This window comes from Phoenix dactylifera, chromosome 2, assembly GCF_009389715.1.
Source record: "Phoenix dactylifera cultivar Barhee BC4 chromosome 2, palm_55x_up_171113_PBpolish2nd_filt_p, whole genome shotgun sequence".
Lineage (NCBI taxonomy): Eukaryota > Viridiplantae > Streptophyta > Magnoliopsida > Arecales > Arecaceae > Phoenix > Phoenix dactylifera.
This window is the reverse complement of record NC_052393.1, coordinates 4,017,756-4,040,171: the sequence shown is the minus strand read 5'-3', so window position 1 is coordinate 4,040,171 and position 22,416 is coordinate 4,017,756. Positions and strand designations below refer to the sequence as shown.

Sequence of the window (22,416 nt, the reverse complement as noted above, 5' to 3'; positions counted from 1 at the left end):
TCAATTTAAGAAGAGTGTCCAAAGATCCCTTATCGTCACCGGACAACTGTGGAGATCAGTTCAAAGACCTCCAAGGTGTCCTTTAGAGGGTCTCAAACTGTCATGCTCTCAAAGGAGTACCTCGGATCAATTGATGGTCTTTTCCGAGAAGAAAAATATCACTAATTACTTTTTTGAGGATGCCTCTTTAAAGTGAAGCATCCCTAGAAGAAAGAAACCGAGGCATGAATGTTATGAAGAAAATAGAGAGCAAGAAAACCTACGACAACCTGCCATGAGTTCAAAACCAGTTAGGTCTGGATGAAGCTATAAACCCTCATCAACTGGATGATGAAAGGGTGGAGAGGCAATCTAATCCCAGCCTCGAGAGTTTCCTCATACAAGTCGAACCGAGAAGAAGGAGGACTAGTTACCCAGTACTCGGGACTGGTGAGCTCAAAAGTGAACTTAGGAGGAACGAAGTATTGACCTCGTATTCTAAGCCAGAGTGGACTTTGGGCTTAGCTACACTGGGATGTGAGGAATGCCGAACTCGAGGAGATTGGTCGGACGACCAACTCGCCGCTAAGACCTTGATCTCAGTCTCGCTCATGTAGAAAATAGAAAAGACAAAAGAGGGAAAAGAAAAAGAAAAGAAAAATTCGAGCAGCCAAAAAGCGGACTTTCATTCAGGGAGAGGACATTCTCAACTAGTAAAAGAACTAGAAAAAAAAGTGGAAAAAAAAAAAAAAAAACATTCTAGAACTGCAACAAATATATGCATTTGTGCTACTTCAGCAAAGGTTGCCTCTTCCCAGATTCAAGCTTGACTTGTCTGCTACACCTAGGTTCAAACTTTTGCAGGTCCTGCAAAGATCAGCCATTCATTATCAGTTCAAGGGAGAAAACGAACCAGAGAAAAGCATCAGATGTGGAACGTAATGAAAAATATTTTTTTACAAACTACACACGGCATCTCCTTGAAAAAACTAATGAAGAAGATATACCAAAGAGTATAGAATCTATCTGTGGAAAACAACTAAATGAGAAAAACAGAGACTTTTATAGATTGAAAGGGTTTCTGTAATGAATGTTTAAGATATTTCATCACAGAATATAGGAAGTGATTATGGCGATCATGCACGGCAAAGACTTAAAAATTCAAACTTAACTTCGATTATGGAGATGATGCACGAAAAAGACTCAAAGAAATCAAACTAAACTTGATGGTCAGATAATCCTCAGAGTCTCAGATGTTGGATACATCGAGCTGGTGTTGCTCCAAAATGATAGGATAATCAGAATATTCCGTGTCTCCAACATGCTTTCTTCATCCTTGATTTGGTAATATCAACCAGCAAAAATGCATTGCAACACTTTCTTGCCTTTCTTTAATAAGTAGGATCACCTTTATCTGACAAAAGCGTGGGTGTCTTGCAGAAAGGATAAAATAACAAGAAAATAGTATGGCATCAACGTAATTTTCTCCAAATATACACGACACAAAGGACATAGTAAAACCAGAGGAGCAGAAGAATTGAGCAAGTTGTGGATCGCAGATATGAAAGATCAATCACCAACAAAGAAAGTTGTGGAACACGTATGTGCAATACCCGCACGGGTCATCACACTATGTGCCCACAATCTATTTATACCTTTTTTTGTACCCTCTTATTCCGTGGTTTCACATGCCCTTGCATTCTCAGTTCTACTTTTCTTCTGTTTTTTTTTTGTGGGTCAGAAAATACTTAGAAGTTTCCATTATTATAACTAAGAAACTTGTACAAGATTAGCCTATATTAGGGTATTAGGATCTATAGACAAAGCATGGTTTTCACTGCTATTTCATACATTAAGCAGGTATGGCTTAAGAAAAAAAATGATCTCAACTAGACAATTGTTGGTCTGTATGAAATGGCTCCTCCTATATTGCTTTTGAGCTTAGATAACAAACGATGTAGGCTCAGTGGGGTAAAAACTTTAACATACATGACTAAAATGTAATAATTGTTAAAGCAAAAAATGTTTGAGGAGCGAAGGCTTGTGTAGTATAAATATTTGAGCCACAAGCTAGGCAATAAGGATGAATCAACCTACAAAGCAATGGCTCGTGGAAATCATTATAAACACAAAAAGGCAATTGGCACAGCAATCTAATTCCTACACCTAATTAAACTTCTTGACTTATAAAGCATTGTCATTGCATGATTTCAAAGGAGATTCAGCTCGGCAGTTTAAGTGCAAAACTGTGCTGTAGGAATGATTGTATAATTGGCAGAGCATAAGCCATAAACTGCAATATCGTCAAACTACAGTTTTAGTTCTGAATCAATGTTATTTTCCTTCTCCAGAAAATATTTTCAGGAAGCCACACAATGCCATCTCACATCTAATCAGATAAGTAACCAAGACTCTAAAATAAATTCAAAGTATAGAAGATGGTTTTCAAGCATTACCTGAACTGGACTCTATTCCAACATTTTGCAGAGATTGAGCTCGATCCAAAAAGGAGCCAGCTGCTCATTCGACGTTGAGTTACACCAGCTACGAATTATATGATCATCGTAGCCGATCTCGAAGTCGAAAGCATCTATTTCATGAAAATCGCTCTTCAGCTGTCTATATGAAAAGCCAGAAGCACTGCTATAGAAAATGCAATCTCCTCTGCGTCCAGGAATAGCCCAACCGAAAAGAAGGTAGGTCGAAAATAGCTCCATTGCCATGTACAATTTATTGCAATGAATGCTTTCGATCTTATACCATCCGGGTGCGTTCCCCTGCTTCAACTCAAATACTCCAATAAAATGATCGAAAGGTTCATCATCAAAAACAGCATCATCGGGGATAAGATCTGCATGATATTGGACAAATAACAACAACTGCGTAGATGTTGTCACGAAAAACAGATAACACCCCTCAAGATCAACATTCGGCAAATTGATAGGCTCAGGGTTCAAAGGGGAAGCAATTTTACAAACCGAAGCATTGCTTTCCATGTCGATCATATAGAGGCTCCCCTCATGGTGCGCCACGGAGACGAGCTCAGTGACCAAACCGGTATTCATCACGGTCCATGATTCATCTCCCAATTTACAGAAGGCGATTTCACGGGAGCTACGATAGCACTCGGCGATCACCACCACGGAATCCCTCGGGTCCAAGTTCGGGCTCAAAAGCAAGTACGCCTTCCACGAGAATTCGAAGGCGGTCTGGTGGAGGAAACCATCGGTGGGAGGGAGCTGGACTTGGGCACCGGTGAGGGGGTTCAGCAAGAAGAGGCGTTCGCCCGCGTGTTCGAGGTCGAGCAGGAGGAGCCAGCCGCGGGAGGAGGCGAGGGTTACTGTGTGGACGAGGTCGGGGATGGGGCGAGCGTGGATCTCCCTGGTGGGGAGGCTGAGAACGGGACGTTGTAGGGAGTCGGGGTCGTAGGGGAGCACGAGGAAAGGGAGGTGGGAGGGAAGATTGGTGGGTTTGGCGAAGGAGCGCCAGGACTTGCAGACGCAACGGAAGCGGAGGTAATCGGAGGCGCGGGTGAGCTTCTTGACGATGACGTCCAGGATATCGGTAGGGAGATCGGGCCATCGGGGGACCCACCTCCTGCTGCTTGTTTCGCCGGACGCCATTGTTGCCGCTCGGAGAAAAGGAGGTGGAGGTGGTGGTGGAAACGGGATGAGCCTATAGGGTTTCTTTTTCTTGGTTGGGTTTCTTGATCGAGATCGCGCCCTTCCGATTCTTGCAAGAACACAGCTACGAACGAAACGAACATTTAACATAAAATCAAATTTACGCCATTCGCCCTAAAACCCGCCTTTCCGCTCCACCGGCTATTTTACTAATTTTCATAATCAAATGAGTGGAGAGTAAGGCTGCAGATGGGTTGGGTTGGCCCATGATCCGACCCTACCTGATCTGAATTGGAGGATCCATGGAGTCGAGTTGGATCTTAAAATTGGACTCATTGTATTTTTCAGATCAGATCTGAGTTTACTGAATCTCGATCCAACCCAAACCTGACCCAATCCTTTTTTTTATTGGGTCAATTTTGGATCGTTTACCCAACGATCCGAACCGACCCAACTTAAACCCAAATTACTAGTTTCCACCAACTGTTTTACTAATTTTCATAAACAAATGATGGAGAGATAGCCAAACTGTCTTGATTAACGGTGGTGATACAAATGATTGGTGGCCGGATGGGATAAAACCATGGACCCTACATTGCGATTATATTGTATATATGGGCATTACAGAAGGACTTACCAAGCTGGAATTTTCCTTTCTGAATCAATGCAGGTTAACCAAGTTAGCAGCACATAGATGTTGAAATGAACGCTTTGGTGCCCAAGCAGCCATGACATTGTCATAGGCAATGATTGTTGAATGTATACAATATTTCTGTAATAATCCAGAACTTTGCCTAAAATGGTTAGTCGGATGGTATTATTTAGATTTTTTGATCCTGTGCTAGATCCGTTCTGATACAATTTTTAATAATCCGGAACCTCACCCAAAAAGACTAATTGGAAGGTATTATTTAGTTCCTTGATTTTTTATTAATGCCCAATGATGGGGGGCAAAATGGATCGTCCAGCCCACAGCTAAGAGCCCCCCCCTGCGTTTTGGCCCAATAAACGCCGACACCGACTGATTGAATCCTCGGACCGGCCTAGAATCAGCTCGGCCTCAGACTCCGCCAAAAGCTTCATTGGCCTCGGATACTCGCCGACCCGCCCCGACCAAGTTTGGGGCACCTCCAATACTCGCCGACCTGCTCGACCAAGCTCGAGACGCCTACTACAGTAGTACGCTCCGGTCCTTGAGCTCGGGATGCACCACCGAGCACACCTCGGAACTCGGGGAGTCGAGCTACCCTCAGCACCTGCCTAGCCGACCTCGCCAAACGCATGATGTGACCTCTCAACGGGTTTAGCCTCGCCAATAACCACACCATGTGCGTGACCATGCCCTCTTACGTAGCCATACATTACAACGCCACTGCGCCATGCTTCGATAGCTGGCCCTCGACAGTCAAAGGACAGCACCATGACTACTTCGGCCATACCCTACTATGGCTGTCAACACCTTACCGTTCTTGAGAACGGACAGCATCACACGCCACCGGCCAACCTTAACTGCGCGCCATTCGGCTCAGAGCCACACCCCCTCTCATAATGAGGACGGACAGTGCCTCTGCCACCTGATCCTTTCCACTGGGACTATAAATAGCCCAATCAAGTAACTTTTTTTTAATTTGACCAAATTTATCCCACTCTAACTTGATCGTCGGAAGGCCCTCACTGGAAACACCGGTGAGACTTTGTGCAGGTCTTTTGCCGTCGCCGCGTAGGAAGTAGCCCCTGTCTTCTTCCAACCATCGGCGGCTCCCTCGACTCCTCCGGCGTGGTCACCCTCAGGCCAAATTTGAACCACAATATTTCTGGTGCTAGAGGAAGGGCCTGAGCCGTGATCACGAGGATAATGAGCCAGGGAGCCCCAAACGCGTCGAGCAGCCGGGAATCAGCGCCCGACTGCTCCCTCCAAAGTTTACCTCCTACACCGCATGTACCGGCAGATCAAATTTCTCAGATCTAACCAGCACAGTCTTATCTGCTCGCCTAGCAAGTCCAAGCTCTGACCGTGGTTATTCAAACCATTCATCCGGCCGGAGCTTTATCAATCGCTGAACTCGACAGGAAGTCGAGGAAGTGGGGTGACAAATCCAAATGTTTTGGGATCAGGCTGCAGAACTCCGCGAGGAGTGCTATCAATCGAGGAGCAGGTCCCCTCGGAGGTCCGGAAGGTATGTCTCTCACCGAACTTTTAAGGAGTACACCCCTCTCACGTCCTCCCGGACCGAGATCCTCAAGGAAATTGAGGGTTGCAACTACCTCTGATCTCCGCCGAAATGCAACCATCCAAGTCACGGAAATGTTTGGATAAATACTATCGCTTCCATGAGGATCACGGTCATGACACGGAGGACTGTTACCAGCTTCGTGATAAGATCGAAGTGATCGTCCGCCAAGGCCTCCTGAGCCGGTTCGTCGGTGGATCGACCGACAGGGCGGAGCTCGATGGACAAAGTTCAGGGCCATCTGACGAATCCGACAACAGTCACCCCACTGTGGGCACTATGCCCCATCTACGCGTCTTATGCGTTAATGCCACCTTGGCCCTAAGGGGCCGGAAAGAGGCCGCACTTTCATCAGCCCGGGGCTGGCGACTCTAGACGTAAATTACTTCCCCAGGAAAGGACCTTAGCCCCTCCAAGTCAGGGCTTTCTTTCTCCAGACTGTGTAAATTAATGAAAATATCCTTCGAAACTTTCTCAAGGCATCTCTGAAGTGCCCTAATGGGCTCGATGCGCTTTGGATGCCCTGGCGGCACGAGTTATATGCCGATAAATCTAGGTTCTATTTACAAAGTCATCCCTCGTGCTCAGCTCGGGATGCCCTGCGGCATCAACGGAGAGCCAAGGAAGAGCACCACCGTCCGTAGGATTCTACAAGTATGCCTTTGATCTGAGTGGGGGACATCTACCAAGTCATCCCTCGAGCTCGGCTCGGGATGCCCTGCGGCGTCAACGAGAGCTAAGGAAGAGCACCCCCGTCCGCAGGATTCTACAAGTACTCCTCTGATCTGAGTGGAGGGCATCTACAAAGTTATCCCTCGAGCTCGGCTCGGAATGCCTGGTGGCGTCAACGGGGAGTCAAGGAAGAGCACCCCTATCTGTAGAATTCTACAAGTATGCCTCTGATCTAAGTGGGAGGTATCTACAAAATCATTCCTCGAGCTCGGCTCGGGATGCCCTGCAGTGTCAACGGGGAGGCAAGGAAGAGCACCCCCATCTGCAGGATTCTACAAGTATGTCTCTGATCTGAGTGGGGGGCAACTACAAAGTTATCCCTCGATCTCGGCTCGGGATGCCCAGCGACATCAATGGGGAACCAAGAAAGAGCACCCCCATCTGCAGAATTCTACAAGTACGTCTCTGATCTGAGTGGGAGGCATCTACAAAGTTATCCCTCGAGATCGGCTCGGAATGCCCCGCGACGTCAACGGGGAGCCAAGGAAGAGCACCCTCATCCACAGAATTCTACAAGTATGTCTCTGATCTGAGTGGGGGGGCATCTACAAAGTCATTACTTGAGCTCGGCTCGGAATACCCTGCGGCATCAACAGGGAGCCAAAGAAGAGCACCCCCGTCCGCAGGATTCTATAAGTACGCCTCTGATCTGAGTAGGAGGCATCTACAAAGTCATCCCTCAAAGCTTGGCTCGGGATGCCCTGTGGCGTCAACGGGGAGCCAAGAAAGAGCACCCCCGTCCGTAGGATTCTACAAGTATGCCTCTGATCTGAGTGGGGGAATCTACAAAGTCATCCCTCGAGCTCAGGATGCCCTGCGGCGTCAATGAGGAACCAAGGAAGAGCACCCCAGTCCGCAGAATTCTACAAGTAAGCCTCTTATCTGAGTGGGGGGCATTTACAAAGTCATCCCTTGAGCTCGGCTTGGGATGCCGTACAGCGTCAATGGGGAGCCAAAGAAGAGCACCTCCATCTACAAGTAAGCCTCTGATCTGAGTGGAGGGCATCTACAAAGTCATCCCTCAAGCTCGGCTTGGGATGCCCTGGGGCGTCAACGGGGAGCCAAGGAAGAGCACCCTCGTCTGCAGGATTCTACAAGTATGCCTCTGATTTGAGTGGGGGGCAACTGCAAGGTTTGTTTAAGTCTCGGATAGATGCTTATCCCCGAGCTCATCTTTATTCCCGAGTTGGCATCGACCCTCGGGCGGACTTCTAATCTCGAGTTGGCATTAGCCCTCGAGCGGATTTCTACTCTCGGATAGATGCTTATCCCCGAGCTCATCTTTATTCCCGAGTTAGCGTCGACCCTCGGGCGGACTTCTAATCTCGAGTTGGCATTAGCCCTCGAGCGGATTTCTACTCTCTGGTAGATGCTTATCCCCGAGCTAATCTTTATTTCTGAGTTGGCGTCGACCCTTAGACGGACTTCTAATCTCGATTTGGCATTAGCCCTCGAGTGGATTTCTACTCTCGGGTAGATGCATATCCCCGAGCTCATCTTTATTCCCGAGTTGTCATTGGCCCTCGGGCGGGCTTTTATTTTAAAGCTAATCTCCAGTCAGTTTCTTCCTCCTCCAATTTCACCCTTCTGGGCAGAGCTTAAAGTGGCCTGCAATATTACACAGAGAGCTACAAGCTCGCCTTACGGGAGGTTTATCTTTGAATCGAAGGTATATGCCGAGCTCGAAGACTTCTGCAAATGCCAAACGCGGCTCCTGCTATGCGAGATAGGCCCGGACCTAAGTTACGTAGCTCGAATTTCGATATCCGAGCATGAAGCGGGACGAGCTCAAATACTTGATCAAAGGCGCAACATGCTAAAAAGAAAATGCAGACTTCATTGATGACAAAGGCCGAAGGCCAGATACAAGGGTACCCGACCTAGAGGTCAGGTTGACTATAAAAGGCCCAAATGGTCGACCTTACAAAAATAAAAATGAAAGTTAATCGACATGGACGACTTCTACATTGGCGTCAGGTGCGGCCTCCATCGTAGCACAATCTCGGAAGCACCATCTCTGCTAACCTCAGAGGCGGCCTCAGCTTCGACGCTGGCATCAGGAATGGCTACTGATTTCATCCCGGCGGCGGCTTCAGGGGCGATCTCTAGCCTGACTTCAGCGCTAGCCTCTGCAGCATCCCCGATCACTTTAGCAGCTTCATCCAGGTTTGGCTCCAGGCTGTTAAGGTTGACCCCAGGGCAGAACTGCTGGACTTGGAGGCAACAATTGTCGAAGCCCTGGACCATGGCAGCAGTAGCCCCTTCCGCCAGCTCATTGAGGTACTCCTCCGACGGGTGAAATTTTTCGACGGCCTCACGGGCAGATGACTTCACTAGATTTTCGAGCCGCCCAATCTTCAGCTTCTGTTCCCCGGCTTCGCCCTGTAGTCTAATCAGGGTAGCTTCGATCTCGGAGATGCGGCTTGCAGCAGATGAGCAAGCCCTAGAATGCTCGGCCTCCATATTTTGAATATGAGCGAGCTAGTCCTTTATCAGGACTTCGGTAGCCCGTACTCTCTTTTTGGCCTTCCGAAGTCGCTGCGCGGTGACTATATCCTTCTCCTCAGCCTCACGCCGCTGCTGCTCAATGGTCGCCGCCCGTTCCTTGGCCTTTTGCTGCTGCTGTGCAGCAGATGCCGCCCAAGCTTTGGCCTCCTGCTCCTGGAGCTCAGCACGCTCCATTCTCGGCCTGAGCATCCTCAGTTCCTTCCGGTCGGCGAGCATGCTGGACATTAGCATATCAACCACATGAAGAGACTGGCACGAGAAGATAAAGTGTCAACAAAAGCCGAGCATTTACAAAGAAAATAAATAAGGAACGGAAGGACCGCATTACTTACCTGCACGCTTGCCGAGTAAACCTAATGGACGAGGTTGCCAAGGTTCTCTTCCATCAGTATGCGGTTGCGTGGGAGCCTGTTATTCACCGAAACCAGCGGAAAGCACCAGGTCGGATTAAACCCCCACGACCGCTCGGAGAAAACAAAGAAAAAGTTATCCTTCCATCTGTGGATGGAAGTAGGCATACCCCCAAAAAGCTTGCAACCTCCTCGGGGGGAGAAGTACCACCACCCTTTGTCCATGGGGTTGCTTTTTAATATGAAGCAACTCCTAAAGACGTTTACCGAGGGGGACAGACCATGTGCAAGGCAAAGGCCGAGGAAGTCGATAATTATTCTTCACGAATTCGGGGCGAGCTGTGTAGGCACCAAACTATAGGTGATAAAATGCCTACCCGAAAGCTTGCCGAAAATGGTGATCAGGAAAGAAGGAGAATGATCGCCGGGAGGTGAAAGTAGTGCCTGATGCGAAGGTTGATGAAAAGCTCCTAGAGTGCCCAAAGAAAAGCTTGAACACCATGGCAATGGCGGCTGAAAGAAGAGGACCAAGAGTGGGAGAGGACCAAGCAACGATCCTAGGGCCCCCCTTTCAGTCCTTATATAACCCACTACAGTGGCTCTGATCGGGTAGCCTGAGCGATCAGACGAGGCGGGGTTCGCCATGTGGCAGGCCTCAAGACGGCCTCAGCAAATCTCCCCGAATCACCATACTAATGATGGTCATTATGGAGGGCGCTCCAGAGATCAAAACGTTGATAGCTGGCCTCTCGCATTCCATCAAGCGAGACGCTTCGGAAAAGGGAGCATTAATGGCCGGCTTCTTGCGTTCCGCCAGACGGGATGCTTTAGGGGACGAGGTATTAATGGTCGACCCCTTCTCGTTCCATTCCAGCAACTCCCCAGAAAAGAATGCCCACGTGGAACATCGGAAAGTTCCCACGGCGGATTCTGCTCAGAAAAACATGGAGGCTCAAGCCACTTAAGCCCGACTCAGAGCTTCTAGCTATGAAATGTGCCGAAGTATATCCAGCTCGGTACGCACCTCTTCTTGAGCACTTGACTGAAGCACTGGACGATCAATAGTCCGGCAACTTCCTTCACCCGAGCTGAAGGGCAGGTTGACATCGGAAGTGGGGGGCAAATGATGGGGGGCGAAATGGATCGTTGAGCCCACAACTAAGAGCCCCCCCCCCCATTTTGCCTCAATAAATGCCAACACCGACCGGTTGAATCCTCGGACCGACTCAGAATCAGCTCGGCTTCAGACTCCACCAAAAGCTCCATCGACCTCGAATATTTGCCGACTCGCCTGACCAAGTTCGGGGCGCCTCCAATACTCGCCGACCCGCCCCGACCAAGCTCGGGGCGCCCACTTCAGTAGTATGCCCCGACCCTCGAGCTCGAGGGGCTCCACCGAGCACACCTCGGAACCCGGGGAGCTGAGCTACCCTCAGCATCCGCCTAGCCAACTTCGTCAAAAGCATGATGCGATTTCTCAACGGGTTCGGCCTCGCCAACAACCGCACCCATGTATGTGCCCACGCCCTCTTACGTGACCGTACATTACAATGCCACCGTACCATACTTCGATAGTTGGCTCTCGACGGTCAAAAGACAATACCATGACTACTCCGGCCATACCCTGCTACGACTGTTGATACCTTACTGTTCTTAAGAACGGACAGCACCACACGCCACCGGCCAGCCTTAGCTGCGCGCCATTCGGCTTAGAGCCACGCCTCCTCTCATAATGAGGGTGGCAATGCCTCTGCCACCTGGGCCTCTCCACCGGGACTATAAATTGCCGGACCAAATTCTAAAAGACTCTTTTTGGCTGGACCACATTTACCCCACTATAATTTGATCGTCGGAGGGCCCTCACCGGAAACACCGGTGAGATTTTGTGCAGGTTTTCCGCCGCCGCCGCGCAGAAGGTGGCCCATGTCTTGTTTCAATCACCGGCGGCTCCCTCGGCTCCTCCGGCATGGTCACCCTCGGGCCAAATTTGAACCACAACATCCAAGATCTACCCAGCGAATAACCGATGTGGGACTAAATATGCGCTCGTACGGATCCTCACAATTTCCTCTAAGATTGGCTTTGAGTTTTGACACCAAAGAAACAGTACACCAGAAGGTAATTATTGTTGGTTAAAGTAGCTAAGGAAGGAAATATTAAGAAAGTTTGATGAGTCACAAGCTAGTAATAATCATAAAGAACAAAGCTCTTTGAAGGAATCACTTCCAGAAACCATTAAAATAAGTTCCTAGAGCTGATCAAAGTACTTCGCATATTCTAACAATGCAATGACCTTTCAGGTCAGAATATCCAACTAGAACCGGATAGAACAGGGTTAAAAGGAAAATGAAAATATTATGGAAATTTGGAGGAGGTGAAAGCACGACATTGTAGTAAACCACACTTTCCAAAATTTAGAAGTGACGAACCTATGCTGTTAAAGTTGTGCATCATAAAGCTAGTAATCAGTGTATCATGCGAGGACAATCACATTAAGGTGGATCATTAAAGTACAAAGCAGGTGTTTATCCCCTGTGTCAACCATGGGGTCAGCTCGTCAAGATGTTCTATCAAGGTCTTGATGTATATTATCTACTGTTTACATATAAACTCGATGTGATGATCGTATGCTTAACAAATTAACTGAAACATTGCAGATACCTATTGAGGAAATGGATGCAGGAAAGCACAAGACAACAACGAAACAGCGGACAAAAACCGATGGCGATATGTGAACGAAACAACGCATAAGTGAAAAGCATGTAGATTAATGTAGTTTTGATGTTTCCTAGAAAGCCCATTTTAAAAGGCTGTGCTCTAATGAATCAAATATCGTTGAAACTCGAAAGCAGCAGCATGCCTTAAAAGCCAACATGAAGGGATTGACGAAAATAGAGCATCCACTGCAATGGTTACTGCTATGAGGCTTCCTAATAGATAGGATTCATGATGAAGTCAAGAGAAAAGCTCGTTGTAAAGAAAGGACGTCAAAATCCATTAATAACACACATGCTCTTTGTTATAAATGTCATACTTCAACATGTCATGACATGTTATCTAAATATGTTCGGTTAGTAGGATATGACTTGATGTGACAACAGACTTGCCATGGGTTATGTAAGACTTCGGAACTGGGCCCGGTCCAAATGACCGGCCCAGTCCCAAAACCCCGGCCTCACGTGCGACGCACATGAGGCGACGGGATGGACTGGTTCCATCCCGAAGAAGAAGGAAGCCCTGTTTTTAGGGCTTCCTCTCCTTAAGACCACTGAGAAGAGCCGCCAGGGAGAAGGGGGAGAGATTTTCTTCGCATTGCCGGAGAGAGAGAGAGGAAGAGGGAGAGCCAAGTAGCACGGGTGACCCTTTTCCTTCATCGCCGCCGAAGAGGAAGGGAGGCGTCGGATCTTCGTCGGGGCTAAGGTAAGCTTTTTCCTTCTCCTTGCTTGGTGATTAGCTAGGGTGGGTGGTGATTTTGAGCCGGCCGATCGCCGGATTTTGGCCCAAAAAGGGATGCTTCGCTTCGGCTAGAGGCGTTAGCGCCGGCGTGCTCGCCGCCGCCAGCCGCAGGGGGTGGTCGGGCTTGCTCCGCCGCCTCCTGCCACCGTCGGGGCCGGCCACCATGGCCGCCCCAGAGTCCGACCGGGAGGGAAGAAGAAGAAGAAGGGGGGGGTCACGGGACCCCCTGTTTCACCGAAGGAGAAGAGGGGGAGTCGGGAGAGAAAAGAGAAGAAAAGAAGAAAAAAAAGGGGGGGGAGGAAAGAAAAGAAAAGATAATAATAATAATAAATAAATAAAGGGAGAGGGTGGTTTACGGGTATGAACCCGAATCCAAATCCAAACCCGGAGCGCTAGACACTTCTGCAGGGTCGGCCCTGTGAGAATGTTAAAATTTAAGTTTTCTAAATATATATTGTGATGAATTTTAAAAGAAAAATATGATTTTTGGATATTAGGTTCTGCGAGAAATTTGTGAGATTAATTGGATTTACTGTGGATCGCGTTCAAAGTAAGTAATGAACTGCCTTCTAGACTCTTCATTTATATAATATTATTTTGCATCGAATAAATTGTTAATGAATTTATATGTGATTTATGAATTTTACGAGATGATGGTTTGATATGAAAAATAGATATGTGAAATGGAATAATATTTTTCGGACTATTTCTATATTTACTGTTCTTGCATCGTATATTCATATTTAGATCGAATTATGATATACCTATTATGTTACAAAAAGAATTTTGGTGTGCATCAGATTTAGAACTCTCAGCCTGACTATGTTCTGGACCCTGCCAATTGGGGATTATGCATTGGCAATTCTGACCCCACCGCAGGATATAAATGCGGTATTCTGGCCCACTCTGTAGGGTATATAGATATGTGAAATGGAATAATATTTTTCGGACTATTTCTATATTTACTGTTCTTGCATCGTATATTCATATTTAGATCGAATTATGATATACCTATTATGTTACAAAAAGAATTTTGGTGTGCATCAGATTTAGAACTCTCAGCCTGACTATGTTCTGGACCCTGCCAATTGGGGATTATGCATTGGCAATTCTGACCCCACCGCAGGATATAAATGCGGTATTCTGGCCCACTCTGTAGGGTATAAGTGCGGTATTCTGGCCTACTCCGCAGGGTATAAGTGTGGTTCTATTTCTGGCCTAGCCACAGGATATAAATGTGGTCGTAGTTAAAGGCTGTTGAGTTAAATGTGATTTGTTTTGAATTAGATTTATGATTATGCATATGGATATTTGAAAGATACGGATTTCAACGAATTTGTGTTTGAAAAGAAATTGATTATGTTATTATGTTGATTCATTGTAATTTGTATTTATATTTTATGTTATTATATGAATTGACTAGTTAAGGTGTTTATTACTTACTGGGAGTCTAGCTCATTATACGATTTCTTGTTGTTTTTTACAGATCCGAAGAATTAGCTCAATCCGAGGTTTTACAATATGGAAGAGCGAATAAAAGAATTATGACACAAGTTATCTTAGATTAGGTTTTATTTAAATTAATGTTCTATCTTTATTTTCCGCTGCGCATTGAGAACTGTGAGACTTTATAATTTGTGTCAGTCAATGGAATAAGATTGCATTTATTTCAGCTAAATTATTTTAGTTATATAATTAAGATGTTTTGTTAAGATGCCTTGCATGCTCGTGGGGAGAGTTCCCTACGGGTGTGCGGCGGTTGGCGCGGACCCCCGGCTCGAGATCTTGGGCCGGGGGCATGACAGGTTAGGTAGTTATTATATATTGCCGTAGTAATTGGGAGGATAGGAAAAAAAGTGGACAGAGCCAATCATAATAGTGAGAGTACTTATTATTTATTTAAAATTTATTAAAAATAATGGAGAAAATATTCAACACTTTTAACTTTGTTGGAATTCATATGGCAACTTTCCAACTAAAGGCAGGTCATTTTTAGAACTCTAAAAAATTACGCATATATTACCAATGCGATTCATTGTATCCCAAGTTCATTCCCATTGAAGACTTGTTATATTTTTATCTTTTAGATCGGTCAAGTATAACTAATATGTCCAACTGAGATAAAAGATCACGGATATCCCAAGAATCCTTGAGCCCCGATTTAAGACCTCTGAGGTCAAGGAGAGCTCGGTAACGAAACTAGCTACTCTCGTGGAGACATTTTGAACACGTCCAAAACTTCCGTAAGCCGAGTTCACTCGGAATTTGATTTGGGGATGAACTCCAGAATCTCATATGCGGAAAACCCAATGTTGGCTGGGGATCCTCGCCGATCCTCTGATTGGAATTAAGCCTAAGAAGAGGCATCAAAAGAAAGAAGTTTGGTACAATCAATCGAACTCAAACAAGACAAATTGTGCAAACCGAATTCAAGTACTTAGAGAAATTTCATTTTTCATTACTTGGAGGAGTTTGTAAATAAACTCAAAATACTCGAACCAAAACAAGATACAATAAGCTCGACAAATCCAAGTGAACCAAAAAAGAAAAAAGCTTAACTCTTCGTCATCGCCATCCTCATCCTCGTCATCCACTTCATCGTCGAGGTCAATATAAAGGCTATTGAAATCCATCTTAAAGTAAAGTCGAAGGATTTGAGCTCGACAGTCTTCGAAGCCTTTTGCAAAGGCATCGGTGTCATTCCCAATAGAATCTGCCTTAAATTTATCCAAAGCAAAGAACTCCTCAACCGCCCGAGTGGCCCTCTCTTCAGCCCTACCAGCCATCTCCATGGCCTTGACATCCTCCTACTCGGCCTGACCAATATTCGTAAATAGCTTCGCTACTTGTTGTTCGGATGCCAAGAAGGCCTCCCTAGCCTCAAAAAGATGGCTGTCGGAAATAATTGCATGAGTTCGTGCAGCCAAGGCTTACACCTCTACTGACTCAATCTTTTCCTCAACCTTCCTCGCCCTCTCCTCAGCTAGCCAAGCTCGCTCCTCTACCTGCTCAAGATTGGCCCTTAACCTCGGCAACTTTCTGCTCGAAAGCCTTCCATTTCGCCTCAACATCTGAGACATGATGACTAAGCATCATAACGGCCTCGTACATATAACAAGCCTCATGGTCATGTTGCAGAAAAGAAGTGATCAATGTCCGAAGTAAAACACTTTATAAAATATTAGTATAGAAACTTATCTGGATGACCAAGGTGAAAGTCCTGTCAATTAAGTTATTGACATGGACAGATCTTACGATACTTTTATCACCCTACAGCTAAAAAAAAATAGCATGAACTATGTCTCTGGCCACCCGAGGAGACAACAAAGCAGAGTTTGAAGCTTTAACCAACCACCTCAGGATGGAGAACTCAGAGGCAGCACGACCCAAGGAGCTCGGTGTGGAGGACGAAGCTACATAGCTATGTTCTAGTGAAGCTGATGAAATTGGAACAGCTTGGGGTGAGGTAGTAGCATCATATGATGTTGGATAGGCAATCAGAGCGATGGTGGCCAGCTAGGCAAGGACAAGCCCTTCTGGAAGAGCCGACCTGATGGATGACATGATCTCGACCTCAAGGTTGAGCTCTACACTTTCTGGCCGAGGTTCCAGCACCTCAGGAATAGAGACCTTAGGAACAGAGGCCTCAACCATGGCCTCGAAAAAACTCGAAGTAAATTCTCAATTCGTCTTCTTCTAAGGAGTTTCACCCCCAAATGTCGCAGCTGCTCTCTTGCGCATAGCTTTTCGAATCAATAATAGGTCGGCCTTCATAGCTACAACAACTGCAAGGCTGAGAAGAATGTTAGACAATAGAACTTAACGATGAGGTGAAAAGATTAAAAATCTAAGGAATTTTATCCTAAAGGCCGGCTGGGCTCAAGACAATATTAATTAGTGTCTCCTTGGATAACAGTTCTTGTAACAGACGAATCTTCAATTTAAGAAGAGTGTCCAAAGATCCCTGATCGTCATCGGACAACTGTGGAGGTCAGTTCAAAGACCTCCAAGGTGTCCTTTACAGGGTCTCAAACTGTCATGCTCTCAAAGGAGTACCTCGGATTAATTGATGGTCCTTTCCGAGAAGAAAAATATCACTAATTACTTTTTCGGGGATGCCTCTTTAAAGTAAAGCATCCCTAGAAGAAAGAAACCGAAGCATGGATGTTATAAAGAAAATAGAGAGCAAGAAAACCTACGACAACCCGCCATGAGTTCGAAACCAGTTAGGTCTGGATGAAGCTATAAACCCTCATCAACTGGATGATAAAAGGGTGGAGAGGCAATCTAATCCCAGCCTCGAAAGTTTCCTCATACAAGTCGAACCGAGAAGGAGGAGGACTAGTTACCCAGTACTCGGGTCTGGTGAGCTCAAAAGTGAACTTAGGAGGAACGAAGTATTGAGCTCGGAGCAAGTCCATTTCCTCTTGGCTGAGGACTGACACCTCGTGTTCTAAGCCAGAGTGGACTTTGGGCTTAGCTACACTGGGATGTGAGGAATGCCGAACTCGAGGAGATTGGTCGGACGACCAACTCGCCGCTAAGACCTTGATCTCAGTCTCGCTCATGTAGAAAAAAGAAAAGACAAAAGAGGGAAAAGAAAAAGAAAAGAAAAATTCGAGCAGCCAAAAAGCGGACTTTCATACAGGGAGAGGACATTCTCAACTAGTAAAAGAACTAGAAAAAAAAAGTGGAAAAAAAAAATAACAAAAACATTCTAGAACTGCAACAAATATACGCATTTGTGCTACTTCAGCAAAGGTTGCCTCTTCCCAGATTCAAGCTTGACTTGTCTGCTACACCTAGGTTCAAGCTTTTGCAGGTCCTGCAAAGATCAGCCATTCATTATCAGTTCAAGGGAGAAAACGAACCAGAGAAAAGCATCAGATGTGGAACGTAATAAAAAATATTTTTTTACAAACTACACACGGCATCTCCTTGAAAAACTAATGAAGAAGATATACCAAAGAGTCTAGAATCTATCTGTGGAAAACAACTAAATGAGAAAAACAGAGACTTTTATAGATTGAAAGGGTTTCTGTAATGAATGTTTAAGATATTTCATCACAGAATATAGGAAGTGATTATGGCGATCATGCACGGCAAAGACTTAAAAATTCAAACTTAACTTCGATTATGGAGATGATGCACGAAAAAGACTCAAAGAAATCAAACTAAACTTGATGGTCAGATAATCCTCAGAGTCTCAGATGTTGGATACATCGAGCTGGAGTTGCTCCAAAATGAATTTTTAACAAAATGATAGGATAATCTGAATATTCCAGTGTCTCCAACATGCTTTCTTCATCCTTGATTTGGTAATATCAAACAGCAAAAATGCATTGCAACACTTTCTTGCCTTTCTTTAATAAGTAGGATCACCTTTATCTGACAAAAGCGTGGGTGTCTTGCAGAAAGGATAAAATAACAAGAAAATAGTGTAGCATCAACATAATTTTCTCCATATATACCCAAAATGGCTAGCCGAAAGGTATTATTTGGTTTTCTTTTTCTGGACCATGTTCTTTCATGGTTTCACATGCCCTTGCATTTTCAGTTCTACTTTTCTTCCTTTTTTTGTGGGTCTGAAAATACTTAAAAGTTTGCATTATTAAAACTAAGAAACTTGTCCAAGATTAGCCTATATTAGGGTCTATAGACAAAGCATGGGATTCACTACTATTTCATACATTAAGCATGCATGACTTAAGAAAAAAACATTACGCACCAAATAGCCTTTTAAGCAGCCCAACTTAGCAAATTATGAACTCAACTAGAAAATTGTTTGTCTGTATGAAATGGCTCCTCTTATATTGCTTTTGAGCTTTGATAACAAATGATGTAGATTCGGTGGGGTAAGAACTTTAACATACATGACTAAAATGTAATTAATTGTTAAAGCAAAAAATGTTTGAAGAGTGAAGGCTTGTGTAATATAAATTATTGAGCCACAAGCTAGGTAGTAAGGATAAATAAACCTACAAAGCAATGGCTCGTGGAAACCATTATGAACACAAAAAGCAATGGGCGCATCAATCTAATTCCTAAACCTAATTAAACTTCTTTACTTATAAAGCATTGTCATTGCATGATTTCAAAGGAGATTGAAACTGAAAAGGATAAAACAAACTGAAAAGCAAAGAATTAAGGACTTCAAACGCACCTATCCCATGCCTAAGTTCATAAAGCATGATTTACTGAAGCATCACTCAACTAAAATTTTAGTGAGTCCAACATCACCTTTCAAGAATTAAAAAAAAAAAAGGATAAATATTGAAATATTGAAACTTCTGTCTCATATAGCTAAGAATCAAAAGTGTCATGAGAGGACAATCACATTAAGCAAATCATTGTTCTATATAGGGGATTGCAGAAAGCAACCGTGCATTGTATCCTCATGCCAAGTCAAAATTTCTATCAAGGCATATGAGATTATGAATGTATCAGCACTAAGCTGCTTGTTCAATAACATTACGAGGAAAAGTACAGCAGATCAAATATTTCAGCTCAGCAGTTTAAGTGCAAAACTGTGCTGTAGGAATGATTGTCTAATTGGCAGAGCATAAGCCATTAACTGCAATATCATCAAACTACAATTTTAGTTCGGAATCAATGTTATTTTCCTTTTCCAGAAAATATTTTCAGGAAGCCACACAATGCCATCTCACATCTAATCAGATAATTAACCAAGACTGTAAAATAAATCTAAAGTATAGAAGATGGTTTTCAAGCATTACCCGCACTGGACTCTATTCCAACATTTTGCAGAGATTGAGCTCGATCCAAGCAGGAGGCAGCCACTTATCTGAGGGTGATGCCCCCCAAGTACGAACTATACGAACATAGTTGCCGGTCTCGAAATTGAAAGCATTCATTTCATGAAAATCGCTCTTCAGCTGTCTATATGAAAGGCCAGAAGCCCTGCTATAGAAAATGCAATCTCCTATGCGTCCAGGAATAGCCCAACCGAAAACAAGGTAGGCCGGAAATAGCTCCATTGCTATGTACAGTTTGTTGCCATGAATGCCTTCGATCGTATGCCATCCGGGTGCGTTCCCCTGCTTCAACTCAAATATTCCAAAACAATGATCGAAATGTTCATCATCAAAATCAGCATCATCGGGGATAAGACCTACATGATATTGGACAAATAACAACAGCTGCGTAGATGTTGTCACGAAAAACAGATGACACTCCTCAAGATCAATATTCGGCAAATTGATCGGCTCAGGGTTCGAAGGGGAAGCAATTTTACAAACCGAAGCATTGTTTTGCATGTCGGTCATATAGAGGCTCCCCTCATGGTGCGCCATGGAGACGAGCTCAGTGACCAAACCGGTATTCATCACGGTCCATGATTCATCTCCCAATTTACAGAAGGCGATTTCACGGGAGTTACGGTAGCACTCGGCGATCACCACCACGGAATCCCTCGGGTCCACGTTCGGGCTCAAAAGCAAGAACGCCTTCCACGGGAAAATGACCGAGTAATGGAGGGGGCTCATGGTGGAGCCGTTGCCGCGTCTGATGCTCAGAAACTCCCCAAGGACCTGATTGAATTCGAAGCCGGTCAGGTGGAAGAAACCATCGGTGGGAGGAAGCTGGACTTGGGCCCCGGTGAGGGGGTTCAGCAAGAAGAGGCGTCCGCCCGCGGGGACGAGGTCGAGCAGGAGAAGCCAGCCGCGGGAGGAGGCGAGGGTTACTTTGTGGACGAGGTCGGGGATGGGGAGAGCGCGGATCTCCCTGGTGGGGAGGCTGAGAACGTGACGGCGTGGGGAGCGGGGGTCGTAGGGGAGCATGAGGAGAGGGAGGTGGGAGGGAAGATTGGTGGGTTTGGCGAAGGAGCGCCAGGACTTGCAGACGCAACGGAAGCGGAGGTAATCGGAGGCGCGGGTGAGCTTCTTGACGATGACGTCCAGGATATCGGTAGGGAGATCGGGCCATCGGGTGACCCACCTCCTGCTGCTTGTTTCGCCGGACGCCATTGTTGCCGCTCGGAGAAAAGGAGGTGGAGGTGGAGGTGGTGGTGGAAACGGGATGAGCCTATAGGGTTTCTTTTTCTTGGTTGGGTTTCTTGATCGAGATCGCGCCCTTCCGATTCTTGCAAGAACACAGCTACGTACGAAACGAACATATAAAACCCGGCTTTCCGCTCCACCGACTATTTTACTAATTTCCATAATCAAATGACCGAGAGAGAGCCAATACTCGCATTGCAACCGGATCTAAGATCACAGCCGCAAACTGTCTTGATTAACGGTGGTGATACAAAGGATTGGTAACCAAATGGGATAAAACCATGGATCCTACATTGCCATTATATACTTTGGCATTACAGAAGGACCTACCAAGCTGGAATTTTTCTTTTTGAATCAATGTGGTTAACCAAATTTACAGCACATAGACATTGAAACGAATGCTTTGATGCGCAACCATAACATTGTCAGAGGCAACAACATTTATTGAAGCATACAATGTTTCTATAATAATTTAGAACTTCATCTAAAATGGCTAACAAGATATTATTTGAAATTTTCGATCTTGCATAAGTACCTAAGATCTACTACTTCAAATAATCTGTGCTGCAGTGGTTTTTAGTTAACATAGATTATGAACCGGATCCACTCTGATATCATTTGTAATAATCTACAACTTCATCTAAAAAAAGCTAGTTAGAGGATATTATTTAAATTTTTTGATTATGTACGGTCCTCACAATTTCCTCTAAGTTTAACTTTGAGTTTGGACACCAAAAAAAAAAAGTACATCAGAAAGTAATTGTTGTTGGTTAAAGTAGCTAGGCAAGGAAATATTAAGAATGTTTGATGAGTCACAAGCTAGTTATAATCATAAGGAACAAAGCTCTGAAGGAATCACTTCCAGAAGCCATTAAAATAAGTTCCTAGAGCCGATCAAAGTACTTCGCATATTCTAACAATGCAATGACCTTTCAGGTCAGGATACCCAACTAGAACCGGATAGAAAAGGGTTAAAAAGGAAAATGCAAATATTATGGAAATTTGGGGGAGGTGAAAGCATGACATTGTAGTAAACCACACTTTCCAAAATTTAGAAGAATTGAACCTATGCTGTTAAAGTTGTGTATCATAAAGCTAGTAATCAGTGTATCATGCGAGGACAATCACATTAAGGTGGATCATTAAAGTACAAAGCAGGTGTATCCCCTGGGTCAACCTTGGGGTCAGCTCGTCAAGATGTTCTATCAAGATCTTGATGTGTATTATCTACTGTTTACATATAAACTCGATGTGATCGAATGCTTAACAAGTCACAATTTGTCAAATTAACTGAAACATTGCAGATACCAACTGCGGAAATGGATGCAGGAAAGCACAAGACAACAACGAAACAGCAGACAAAAACCGATGGCGATATGTGAACGAAACAACGCATAAGTGAAAAGCATGTAGATTAATGTACCTTGTTTTGATGTTTCCAAGGAAGCCCATTTTAAAAGGTTGTGCTCTAATGAATCAAATGTCGTTGAAACTCGAATTAAAGCCAACATGAAAGGAT

General features: G+C 45.0%; 2 protein-coding genes across 2 annotated transcripts; both read right to left on the bottom strand.

Annotated features, from left to right (window-relative positions):
• Positions 1–640: 640 nt before the first annotated feature.
• LOC103706209 (F-box protein SKIP23-like) lies at positions 641–3,767 on the bottom strand. The gene is made up of 2 exons (XM_008790248.3): positions 2,436–3,767; positions 641–846 (listed from the first exon to the last, which is right to left on the bottom strand). The coding sequence occupies exon 1, from the start codon at positions 3,750–3,752 to the stop codon at positions 2,448–2,450; it is 1,305 nt and encodes a 434-aa protein (XP_008788470.2). The 5' UTR covers positions 3,753–3,767; the 3' UTR covers positions 641–846; positions 2,436–2,447.
• A 13,728-nt stretch (positions 3,768–17,495) lies between these two features.
• LOC103706177 (F-box protein At2g17036-like) lies at positions 17,496–21,033 on the bottom strand. The gene is made up of 2 exons (XM_008790215.4): positions 19,617–21,033; positions 17,496–17,704 (listed from the first exon to the last, which is right to left on the bottom strand). The coding sequence occupies exon 1, from the start codon at positions 20,862–20,864 to the stop codon at positions 19,629–19,631; it is 1,236 nt and encodes a 411-aa protein (XP_008788437.2). The 5' UTR covers positions 20,865–21,033; the 3' UTR covers positions 17,496–17,704; positions 19,617–19,628.
• Between the last annotated feature and the right edge of the window lie 1,383 nt (positions 21,034–22,416).

Bases quoted from the DNA above. Each gene is read 5' to 3' on its own strand.
- LOC103706177 (XM_008790215.4), bottom strand. From the start codon at position 20,864: ATGGCGTCCGGCGAAACAAGCAGCAGGAGGTGGGTCACCCGATGGCCC.
- LOC103706209 (XM_008790248.3), bottom strand. From the start codon at position 3,752: ATGTTAAATGTTCGTTTCGTTCGTAGCTGTGTTCTTGCAAGAATCGGA.